Source organism: Corvus brachyrhynchos, unplaced genomic scaffold (assembly GCF_000691975.1).
Source record: "Corvus brachyrhynchos isolate BGI_N302 unplaced genomic scaffold, ASM69197v1 scaffold59, whole genome shotgun sequence".
Classification (NCBI taxonomy): domain Eukaryota; kingdom Metazoa; phylum Chordata; class Aves; order Passeriformes; family Corvidae; genus Corvus; species Corvus brachyrhynchos.
In genome coordinates, this window is record NW_008246054.1 from 5,280,663 (window position 1) to 5,292,439 (window position 11,777).

An 11,777-nucleotide genomic window follows, 5' to 3' on the forward strand; every position below is an offset into this window, starting at 1 on the left:
CTCTTGCCCTGGGATTGGGAGTGACAGGTCCTGGAACGTCTCCACTGTTGTAGAAACCTGGAAATATCCAAGAGGAAGAGGTCTGCGTTTCCCATGTGTGTAATGGAGCTGGGACCTGACCTTCATCAGCTTTTATCACTGCTTGGATTTTGTCTAGACTAGAAATGTGGGCTGGCAGCAGGAGCAACTCCCTGTGGCTAATTACTCTTCCCTGCTGTCAGCACAGACTTCTGTCATGGGTTTTGTAGCACCGGACTCAGTTTTCTAATGTGAATGTGATACTGCTGGGTCAACTCAGTAGCATGGATCAGCAAACAGAGAAACACATATCCTTGGCATGGCAGGTTTTCACACCTCCCCTGCCATCCCCTATCACCATTTTAGCAGGTGCTGCATCCCACAGGGTTTGGAAGAGCAGCACCGTTCCCTAGGAAGAGAGAGATCTACAAGCACAAAGCCTGTGCTGGGTGACTGGGAGGGCCCAGGACACTCACTCTGTCGCAGGTGAGGCACTGCACCAGGCTGAGGATGGAGCCATCAAAGATGTCGGAAATGACACTGCGGTAACGGAGCTCTTTCTTCTTTTTCCCAGAAGCCTGCATTTGGGCTGGAAAACAAGGAATGGCCCTCTCAGTCTCACAACTCCACAGAGTCACACAGCTACACAAGAACACGGGACAAGCATTGTCCTGATGTTCAGACCCCATTCCAGGGACATGGTGAGGCAAGGTGTGAAAGGACACAGAGGACTCTGCTGCTGTGTGTGGTACAAGGGGAAGGCAGCCAACTGAACCAACACCAGTCAGCTCTCAGGAGGCAGAAATTGTTGTACTGGAACTCCTGTTTCCATCCTTTTACGTGTTTAGAAGCCTGGCCCTGCCACAGACAGTCCTTGGTTTTCTGAGATCTTGTGACATTTTGCTCCAAGCTTTGCATTTCACTTCCTCTCCCCCTCACCTGCCTCAGTGCTTTGTCCTTTTTTTCCCCCCTCTGACATTTACCACATGTTCCCCAAGCGTCTTGCACTGGAGAGGACTCTCCACAGCAGGGACTGGCCAAATGCAAGGTTTTGTTTAACAACAACCCTGTCCCCACACACACGTACAGGAAGACAGAGTGGATTTCATGCAGCCAGAACATCTGCAGCTGTGCTGACCTCAGCCAAGGGGCTGAAGAAAGAATGTCCTCATGGAGCAGCTGGAGGGACAGTGGTACAAGCACAAGCCATTGTGTTTACGGACTATGTAACGTTGAGGGATTTTGATTTGCAGTTTGCTTTGGGATGAAGGGACCAGTTTGATAACAGCACAAGCCAGGCTCCATTCTGCAGCCTGACAGTGCTCCCAGCACTGCAGGGACATCTGCAGCCCTAATTCCATTCCTGTGAGCCCAAGATGTCCAAGAGGCAGGAAGCTCTGTCAGTAACAGCATCTTACAGTTCTCTGGCCCACATGCCATGAAATTCAAGTCTGGCAGACAAATGTTTATGTATCTCCACACACCCCTAAAGGGACAGAGCTTGTGCCTGGGACTTCTGAGCCATTTTACTAAGGATAAATGCAGCACACAGATGCAGACATGGATCATTGCAGGCTCCAGTGTAAGAACACATTAGAACAACGCTGTGCCCAGAGCTTGACTTCATCTGCAGGTTTACCGTAGTCTTTGCCAAATACTATTTTAGAACACACTGATGTCCAGGGCAACCAGCACTTCTTACATCTGTTAATCAAGAATCATGATGGATTCCTTCTCTCCCCTCCTCTACATGCTCCCCTCTTTGCCTCCCAGCAATCCCTCTTTGCACTACCTTTCTTGAGTATGTAGGAAGGTCCCAGCCTGGCAGGACTGGAGCGGGGAGGACTGCTGGAGAGCTTGGAGTGCATTTCATGATGGACTGGACTGCAAGGGCGCGAGGAGCAGCGCACATAGGCATCATTGTCAGGTTCTGTTTGGGAAAATGGGGAGGGAAAAGGGCACTGGTGAAAACTCCAGTTATGAAAGGCAACCCCACTGCAATCCACGTCAGCCCAGCTCTGCGTTCCAGCACAGAATCTTTCCCAAAGGCACAGTTCAGTGTCTGTTAACTGTCCTGCTTGCACAGGCTGGCAGACACAGCTCCCTCAGTCACAGGTGAGAGTGCATACGGAGCTGTACCCAACAGCTAATAATTACATACTAAAAAAACCCCCAAAAACAACCTGCCTTTTTTTCACACTTGTGACTAATTAGTTTTTGCAGCTTGCTCCTGTAGCCCTAATCCACACAAACAGCATTTCTGCCTTCAGTGCCAGCTGGCAGAGTAAGACTCTTACATAAAGAAGCGTTGAAAGATCAGATATGTTCAGCTTGAGGTGACTCCACACTGCTGCTCTTTTCTTTTCCCTGAGACACAGAAATGCTCAATCTGTGCCTCTTCCTTTTCTCTCCCCAAAGCCTACAGTCCAACATTAGCAAATACCTACTGCCATGCCTTTTCCACAGCTAATATTTCCCCAGGCCAGCGTATCAAATAAAGAGATGTACACATACCAAACCTTTTTTCTTAAAAGGCATCAATACAGTGTTTGCAGGCTTGGCAGAGGCAGCTCTCACTGCTGTGCCTTTACTCAGCTCACAGCCTGGCTAAGCACCTCTCTGGCTCACCAAGTACACTTCCTTACAGAAGCAATTGTGCACAAAGGCAGGGACTGAGGAGAACCTTGGATGCAAAATCTTTTGAAACCCAGAGAAGGAACAATCACATTAAGTGTTTGCCACTGCACTACGCCACAGTCCCTGTGGAGGATGGTAACATGTCTTCCTGGAAATATCCCAACTGGAAGAGGGGCATACCTGGTGTCCTACACGGACTGGCAGGACGGGGAGCTGGCAGCATCTCAGGTGAGGCTCTGCCATCAACTGGCATCATTGTAGTATCAACATCTGCATCCTCATCCACCTGCTCTGAGTTGCTGCGCCGATGGCCGCAGGAGAACTTTCTGTCCTTCATCCTCTCTTTCTCTGAGATCCCTCTCCCTGCTTCATCCTGGATCAGCAGCTCTGTCTCTGCCAGGGAGCTGCTGCCCATGCTCCCTGAGGTCCGACTCTGGCCCTCTCCTTCACCCCTGTCACTGCTGGAGTCACAGGAGAGGAACTCGTCCTCTGAAGGGCTTCGGTCGCCCTCCCGCTTGTCCTCCTGGTCACTGGTATCCAAATCCCTCGTCTCTGCAACAACGGGTTCCTTCAGTTCTTCATGGAGCTGATCCATCAGGCACCGCAGGAACTCCTGGGTGTCCTGAAAACCAAGAGTCCATGTCAGTATCCAGCTGGAAATGGGGCAAATGAGAGGGGCAAAAGAGGAGGTGGCTCCATTCACAGCTGATTCCAAGAGTGCCCACAAAGGTGAGCCCGGTCTGCAGCGCACAGACTCAGCTAAAGCAGGGCCACACACCAAAGAGCTTGTCTGCTACAGAAATGCTTTAACTCCTAAATAATTAAAGGCCTAATTTTTTTATCTGAATATCTTCAGCTGAAAGGCATTGAAAAACCAGAGAACAGCTGTAGAAGGCAAACCAGGAGCACATTTTTCAGGGGTTTGCCTCAGAAAATAGGGAAAAAGCAAGGAGAAACCTGATAAGAACAGCAGGCCCTGGAGAACAGACTCCTACCCACAAATACATTTTATGAACACTGACTTCTGCTCATGGCAAGCCATCTCTTAGAGAGAGCAGATAAAAATCTTTAATAAACAGGGAGTGGAACCAGAAACCCAAGGCTATACAGTCTAGATGCCAGCTCCTACATCCATAATACATGGTAAAAGAGCTGATACATTGGCTTCAAAGGAGCTGCTGGAAAGCAACGTGGTATTTTGACAACTCCAGAAAGTTAATTACGACATTTCAGTTGTTTTATGAAGTTTGGCTTTTAGCCTGCCCTGCCTACCTTTCAAATTTATCTCTTCAGATCAGTTTTCCAATCCAACGTATTTCACATCAAAGACAAATACAGAAGTTCTTTCATTAATCATTATTTTTATTCTCTGTTTTGATTTCTTGTCACTATCACAGTTTTGATGTACTGTCACTTCTCTAGTAAATTTTCTAATCATAGTTTGTTGTTTACATATTATTATGAAGAACAAACAGAAGAGCTACGCTGATAAAGACTTCAAAGGAAAAAAAATAAGGATACTACCTTTAACTAAGACTTAAGTTTGCTGTATTTCCCCAGAAAAAGAATATAGAACATTCATATCTTTTTAGTGCAGATTTATCCAGGTTCCTCAGCTTTGACATGAATAAATAATACCAAACTCTTATAGAGCAGGTATCAATAGATCTCAAAGCTGTTTATAAAGGATTTGACCACCATAATTTCAGACATGAGCAAGCTGACACAAGAAAATGAACTGATTTGGTACCAACAAGCCAGAGCCAAGCCTGGAAAAGAATCCAGGTCTCCTAAATCCCACTCAAATGCTCTATCAGATCACTGATATTGACACAAAAAGGCCATGGCCCCCGAGCTCAAGCTCCTCCTCCTGAACACAAGCACCACAAATTCCCACCATCTTTGGAATAATGGCATGGGTTTTTTCAGGCCCCACCTGCTGTGCATAGCCTCGGAACATGGGATTGACAAGCTTAATTCCGTGGGATAGACTGCTTGGAACAACATAACTCGGGCTGTTCAGACATGGAAGAAGAAAAAAGAAAAAAGTCAGTTTGCTTATCGGGCCTGGAGCCAGTTTGTCTAACAGGCTGTGACAGAGGGTGTGGTGTGCAGTTAAAGAGAACAAAAGATAATTATGCACCTGCAAAGCCTGGGCAGAGATTTCTGCATGAGCTGGATGACAAACACACCAAGAGACAGAAAACACCTTGCAGTCATTCCAGTCTGTCCTTCCAGAGAGACCCTTCCCCAAAACACATTTCACTTACAGCTCTGTCACACTGAGTGTGAAAGTGATTCTTTCCAGAACAGGATTTGGCAATTAGTTACTTCATTTGATTTTCCAGCACCATGTCTGTCTCAAAATCTGGGCAGGCTGAGGTAAATCCAATCAATATTAAAAGGAGATTATATTGCTTCAAAGCCTGCAGCCTCCTCCTCCACAGACACATTGTTCCATATCTTACTTATTCCTTGTTAATAATGAACTTGAGACAAACATGCAATGCCATTTAAATTCCTGTTTTGATGGCTTTTAATTGATTGCACAGAGCAGACATCATCAGATTTAAACAGAGCTACATAATTTTGCACTGTCCTTTGAACTGGTCTAGAATTTGAACCAATAGCAAATGTTTCCCAAAATGTCACCTCATTTTCCACTCTATTCAGTAAAAATCTCTGAATCACTTTTTCCATCCAAATCATCAATTCCTCTGCTAATCAAGAGCAGTGCAATTAAGTGCTGGTCACTGAAGTCCACGCAAAACACTTGGAGATAGCCCCAAGTCTTCCCTTACTCCATCATTTTTTCTTCATTGCCAACAGGGGAATTACATTTTTTAAAAAGTCTTCCTTTTAAAAATTGTAATGTTAAGAATGAATTCTTCTCACTGACATCAATGTGCCCATTTTATCACCAGCAGCAGGACATGGGATGTCCTGGATCCAGGGAAATTCTCACATCCCCATTCACGCAGGGGGTGAAATGACTGCCTCAGACAATGCACTTGTCCCCAAGGATCAGATTTCCTCTCTGCTGATGCCAGACCTCAGGACTAACACCCCTCTGAAACCTGGCCAGTTTACATCAGGGGCCACCACGCACCGTTTCTTGTGCCAAACCTCAGACACCAACTTCTGGTAACTTTTGCACAGGGCAGGTTTCTTATCCGTACGGACCAGTCCACCACATTCCAGGAAAAACTGTGTGAGAGGTGGGCTACAAGAGAAGGAAAAAGAGAAGAATTCAGCACACAGAAATTTCTCCTGTGCTTCTATTTATTTATCAAAACTTCATGCAGGCCTTATCAAAAGCATGCTTAAGGTACTGATTTTAAACCAAGGAAAGAAGTGATTCCAGATGCAGACGTGACTCCTCACTTGAAACAAATGGAAAAGGCTGATCTGAACCTGTTCGCAGTACAAAAAAGATCCTGGAATTAGTTTTCAGCAGGATGGCTAGAGAATATTTTAGGATATAGGTTGTTAGAATGATATCAGTGGGGAGAATAAAGAGATGTGATATGGCTTTCCCTGGGATAAATAATTTCTGTTGCAACAGAAATGATGAAGTTTTACTTCAAGCATTCATTTAAACGTGAGTCTTGTACATAGCCACGAGCTGGCTGATCACTCAATTTCCTACTGTAACACTTCTGTTACCCTAAAAGAACACTATCCTCTTCTGTCCCCAGCCTGGCTAATCCCTCTTTGCAAGATTCATGAAGGTTTCAGATCAGAGGTGATACTTTTGGTATTTAGTGAAGTCAGTTAAGACAACACTGAAAGCCCTAATACCTACCAGTTTGAGAGAGCCTGAAGTGCTGCATTCATGTAGCAGGAGTTCCCAAGATTTTTCATTCCAGTAAGGCCTAAAGCACAAACAAGAGAGGGATGAATCACTTTCCAGATGTGCTGCTTTCTATAGTCCTCCCTGAGGAGAGGGAATCCAGCCCTTTCTAGGCAGTCTCCACAACCTGCTGCCAGGAACCCTCTCAGTGCAGGTCCTACAGACTGCAGAGTTGCCCTGCCAGCCCTTTAATCAACTCAGTGCAAAGTTACCTCTTGGTTTCAAATCATCATCCTCTGATTCAGATTCGCCTTCATCAGCCACTGCAATCGGAACAGCTTTTAGAGGGTGAGCAGGCAAAGGAGAATCCTAGATTAAAGACAGAGAAATAAGCATCAGTCAGAGGTCTGCTTTGAAAGATGAGCTGTGAGAGATATTATCTCGCACATAAATCAAGCCAGCCTTCAAGAAAAGTAGCAGGAGAAGGAAGAACAGGTTGCACTGTCTACCCTTCTCACTGAGCCAGCAGGGAGTAGTTATAGTGCCATTACTGCTTCCAGTACAGGTGATAAGAAGCATCAGGAATGAGCAGCAGTGTCAGAAGCACATGGTGTTTCTGGTCTGACAGCTGAAATTTCCATGGGCCATGCATTGGAAATGAAAATGTGACAGGTTCTTCTCACATGCAGACATCCCATTGTAAAGGCTAAAAATAAAGTCAGAATGGATATTCAAGTCATAGAATCGTAGCGTCACAGAATGGTTTGGGTTGGAACAGACCTTAAAGGTCATCTAGTTCCCACCCCGAAGTCATCTGGAAGTCTTTCTGCTGGAAGACCCTGTAAGACGGGGCTAGTGGTCTTCTGGCTACAGGCAGCCACTTTCAGTGAAGGTATCCCTGTCACAGCAAATGCTGCACCATGGCAGAAATCACTTGGCTAATGTTACACCAGGCAAACAAAAACCCTGCCAAGCATTCAGCTCTGCCCTGTGTGACACAGACCCACCGGCTCAGGGAACTTGACGGGGGGTGATGGTGGGTGAGCTGCCAGGCGCTGCTCCAGGAACACCTCCTTCTCACAGGCATAGCACCACACACGGAACGTGGTCAGATTCACTGTCAGGTTGTGCTTCTTGGCCTGGAAATTAAAAATGAAGTAACAGATCTCCTCTGGTTTGAGTTGGAGCACAGGACTACCAGAACATGGAACAGGGAAAATCCAGCTCTGTCTGTTTAAATGTGGGGGACAGAGAAAAGCTCACCTGTGCATGAAGTGTGCTGTGGTCAGCAAAGGACTCCCCACAACCAACATAAGGACAACCAATCTAGAGAGGGGAAAGAGCCAAAGCACAATGAGCACATCAAGTTAGACCCTTTAGAAAACAGTCTGCAACTCCAGTCCCAGCAGCAGCAGCAACGTCAGAATTCTCTTGCCAGCTTGCTAACCTGCTTTTTATTCAGGGCCCAGAACAAGATGGAAATTTAGAATTGATGAAAATTTAGAAATTATTTAAGAAAGAAAACCTGGAACCAGGTTTGCACCCAGGCAAAGTCTCTGTTCCAAGGCCATTGCTCCAACAGGGATCTCATCTGAGCAGACCCAAGCCTGGGCATTCCAGTGTAAAAATAAACAGTCCCTGCCCGCCTGCATGTCCCAGGGCATCCCCTCCCTCCTCACTTCCAAGGTGTCACCCTGCAGCCCCTCCACAGGTGCCAGCAGAGGCAGCACCCAGCCAACAGCCAACACTGGGCAGTTCATTCATTCCTCCTGGGAATAGCAAGGGCAATCCCCTACAAGGAGTGAACTGTTACATCTTGTCAGATTGTGACAGTATTACCCTTTCACCTAGAGAGTCTCCTCCCTGGAATCCATCAAAAATCAGTATATAGCTCTACTGTGAACCCCTTCTTTGCTTCCCACTCTTTTTGTTCAGTATAAATGCTATTTGAGTGAAGTCCCACCACATCATGCACACAAACAAGCCATTTTTACCTGAAGACAAGCCCAGAGGTTTGGTCCCACAGCTCCACAAGACTGGCAAGTTCCCTGCATATTCAAGATAAAAGAAGGTTTGTTTGCTTGATTGGTTTTTAAGTAACCAAGTCCTTGAAGACTGAGAAACTTCTCGATGACATAGCCCAACCTTCAGCTCATAGTATTTCATTCCTTAACACCACTCTTCCAATCAAATACACAATTGCAGCACTTTAGCTAAGTGACACATTCAAGCAGGACAAAATGACAGTGATAAATTTGTGGGGTCACAGAGGGTGAATTTATAGGACATGTGGGTACATCAGTGGGGGAAGGAGATTTTCTCTCTGGAGATAGGCAGCATTTTCTTCAAAAAGCAAACATGCAAATCCATGCACAACAGCTAAAAGGGAAAGGACTGAGAGCCACAACCCTGTACCTTGGATTTGAGCAGCAGATCATCCCTGGTCACCTCTCCTATGGAATCCAGGTGAGGACAGATGTCCCTTGTATCCCCCATTTTCACCAACACTCATGTGAGGAGGGTTTCCTAGGACAAGAAAGGATGGTTCCTTTCACTACATGTCAAATTTGTCCTCATGATTGTAAGAAGATACCTGGGCATGTTTTGCATATTAGAATTCCTTATCTATCTTTAAGGTTCAGAGATTGAAACAAATCTAAACCTGGAGCCCCACAAACTGGCACAGTCTGGCCCCACTGCTGAGTGGCTGCATTGTGGTATTGTAGGGAAGGAGCAAAACCATGGGGAGGAGAGGGAAACACACAAATAAAGCTAATAATCCATATAATGGAATGTGCCTTCAGAAATGCAGGGAGGTGCTTGGCACACAGGCACAGCTTCAGCTGCAAAGATATAAATCTAATTAGCTCATTTGCATGAAACTCTGATGAAAAGTGAAAGGTGCTGCAGCCCATGACACCAGTACTTAGCCTGTGGTGTCTCTGAGCTTCATGCACCCAACTGTGCTGATCTGAATCTAACATTTCATTGTTACAGTACTTCATCAAACATTAAAAATATGATTAGCTCTAAATGAAGCTGGGCAAGAGGGAAATAGACTTAAATGAACTGTAACACCGATAAGCAGGCTTCAGTCTCTGAGGAATTTACCATTTCATGGGTGGATTTTTAACAGTATGAGCCACATAACTCGAAGACTGTACAAAACATAACACACTGTTCCACCCAGCTCGTACACCCAAGCAAGGCAAGAACAGATTATTTCATAGCTTATGAACACAATCAACACTTTCATGGTGGTCCATGGATATGTAAAAGACTTTAAACATGTCTCAGTAACATGAAGCTATAAAAAAAATGGAAAGAGTTTGTGTTTCTTAAGCATAGTTTAAATAACCTTGCTCATGGCTGTTAAAAAAAATAGAAAAGAAGATAAGTGATATTAATAGCACAGACAAGGATCCAAAATATTACAGTTGGCTGGAAATGAAGCAGATGTGAAGAGCCCACATCATTGCAACAAAGAAGTGGAAAAATCTGATGAACTTGATGTTAATGACTCCAGCAGCAGCATGGCTGCTACGCTCTTTTTTCACATTTTGAGGACATTTGAAACAATTCCCAGTGTTCTCTGGTCTGAATCACTGACAGTAGGGAGAAAAGAAAAAAAAAATTATAAATAAATACGCCATATCAGTAACACTTATCTTGGGAGTGGAAAAGCTTGCCTAGCACCTTGTCTTGGCAGAAGATAAACCTCAAGGATAATTTTACAATGTTTTCCCAGCACTCTTTAGAACTGAATAAACTGATGGGAGGAGCAAAGGGAGAAGAAATCATATGTGCGTGGTAGAAAACACCACAGGGGTGCTGACCTGGATCTCAGTAACCTGTGAAGAGATGCTTAACAAACAACAGAGCAATTTCATGCAGCTTCACAGAGAAGGAAAGCAGCACCGTGTAACACATGTTGATTTAAAAGACAAGTGACAAGAGCACAGTGGCTTTGACTAATGCATAAAACTGGGACATTTCAGGCTCTGAGTTCTTTCATCAAAACCGACCCCTTTGCCCAAATGCATCAGCTGGTCCAATTAAAAAGAAAAAAGTATCAACATTACATTTGCTATTTCACTATCCTTGATTTCTTATCTCTCTCTCCCAGATGTTTCCCAGAAAATCTAACGAACAAAATACTGTTTTTAAATTAATTTCAGACCCCATATCTTCACCAGCTTAAGCTAATTGGGAACTGGTTTTGAAGCACACTTTGTTAAGTAGAGTCTTGTGGATGTGGATGGCTTCAGTGCATTCTGTGGGACCACCCCTCTCCTCAAAATTAAAACCATGCCTTTAGACTTTCCTGCACTGGGGTACTGATCTTCCCACACAGGGCTTCCCTTTCTGAACAAAGCAGGGAAAACCTAATTTTTGCCTCTCAGCCCTGACAACACACACCAGAAAAAGGTTTGTGACTGTTCAGAAGGAAATATTCAACTTCTGCCTTCCCACAACTCTGCCCTAAGAGCTATAGCTGGCACACACAACCCTAATTCTGCTCAGGAAACCAGGAATTTCATAAAAGCACTGCCAGAGAGCTGAACTGTGCTTGTCAAAATGTACTGCGTATGGTGGGAAAAGAAGTTACCCTAAAACAAGTCCTTCAGCCTGTCTTTCTCAAGCACCGCTGTGGGAGAATAGCACACGAACATGTCAGAACAATTCCTCCGTAACTGCAACCTACTTTCAGTCGCTTCATCTGCTGCCAAACCCAGCGTCTCTGCCTTCTACAGGAACACATTTCTTGGTTTTGGTTGGTTGCTTTTTTTTTTTCTTAAAACAAGTGTGTGGTTTTGTACCAAAGCTAGAGCCAGCTGTCAAGAGTTTCAGATCCATGCAGGCTGACATTCAGTGGAGCAACTGCACAAATAAAAGAAATCTTTGCACTGTTCATCCACAAAACAACTACCAGGTCTGGTCTTGCATAACCTACTAAGAGAAGGAAGCCTCTGCAGTTGTTCTTGGAGACATTTTATACTTGAGATACTGAAGAAAGACATATTTACCGAACTGCCCTACTGACAAGGCAGAAGCAGAAAGCAGGTGCTCCTGGCTCGCAGCTGCATCAGGTATGGGAAAAACAGGAGGTTTATGTGGAACACGCAAAGGTCTGAACACTGATTTATTACGGGAGGTCACAACACAACGACTCACCTAGAGATTTAGCTTTCAGGCACAAAACACCTGCGGGATATCCCCCCTTGCCTGCTACGTCGCTCCTCAAGTGCAGCAGACCCCCAAAATACAAGTCCTCTCCTGACAGAGGCTACAGCTGCTGGGCAAGAGCGAGACTGAACAGAAACAGCCT

General features: G+C 45.1%; 1 protein-coding gene across 1 annotated transcript in view; it reads right to left on the bottom strand.

Moving 5' to 3' along the window:
- USP20 (ubiquitin specific peptidase 20) overlaps positions 1-11,771 on the bottom strand; it is a 19,040-nt gene extending 7,269 nt beyond the window's left edge. The window contains exons 1-13 of the mRNA XM_017745459.1: positions 11,624-11,771; positions 8,864-8,974; positions 8,443-8,496; positions 7,712-7,774; positions 7,456-7,587; positions 6,721-6,817; positions 6,461-6,530; positions 5,765-5,878; positions 4,592-4,670; positions 2,836-3,277; positions 1,811-1,948; positions 495-607; positions 7-57 (exon numbers count right to left, since the gene is read on the bottom strand). Of these exons, the coding sequence (XP_017600948.1) occupies positions 7-57; positions 495-607; positions 1,811-1,948; positions 2,836-3,277; positions 4,592-4,670; positions 5,765-5,878; positions 6,461-6,530; positions 6,721-6,817; positions 7,456-7,587; positions 7,712-7,774; positions 8,443-8,496; positions 8,864-8,944 (1,434 nt within the window). The 5' untranslated portion in view covers positions 8,945-8,974; positions 11,624-11,771. The remainder of the gene's footprint in view (positions 1-6; positions 58-494; positions 608-1,810; positions 1,949-2,835; positions 3,278-4,591; positions 4,671-5,764; positions 5,879-6,460; positions 6,531-6,720; positions 6,818-7,455; positions 7,588-7,711; positions 7,775-8,442; positions 8,497-8,863; positions 8,975-11,623) is intronic.
- Between the last annotated feature and the right edge of the window lie 6 nt (positions 11,772-11,777).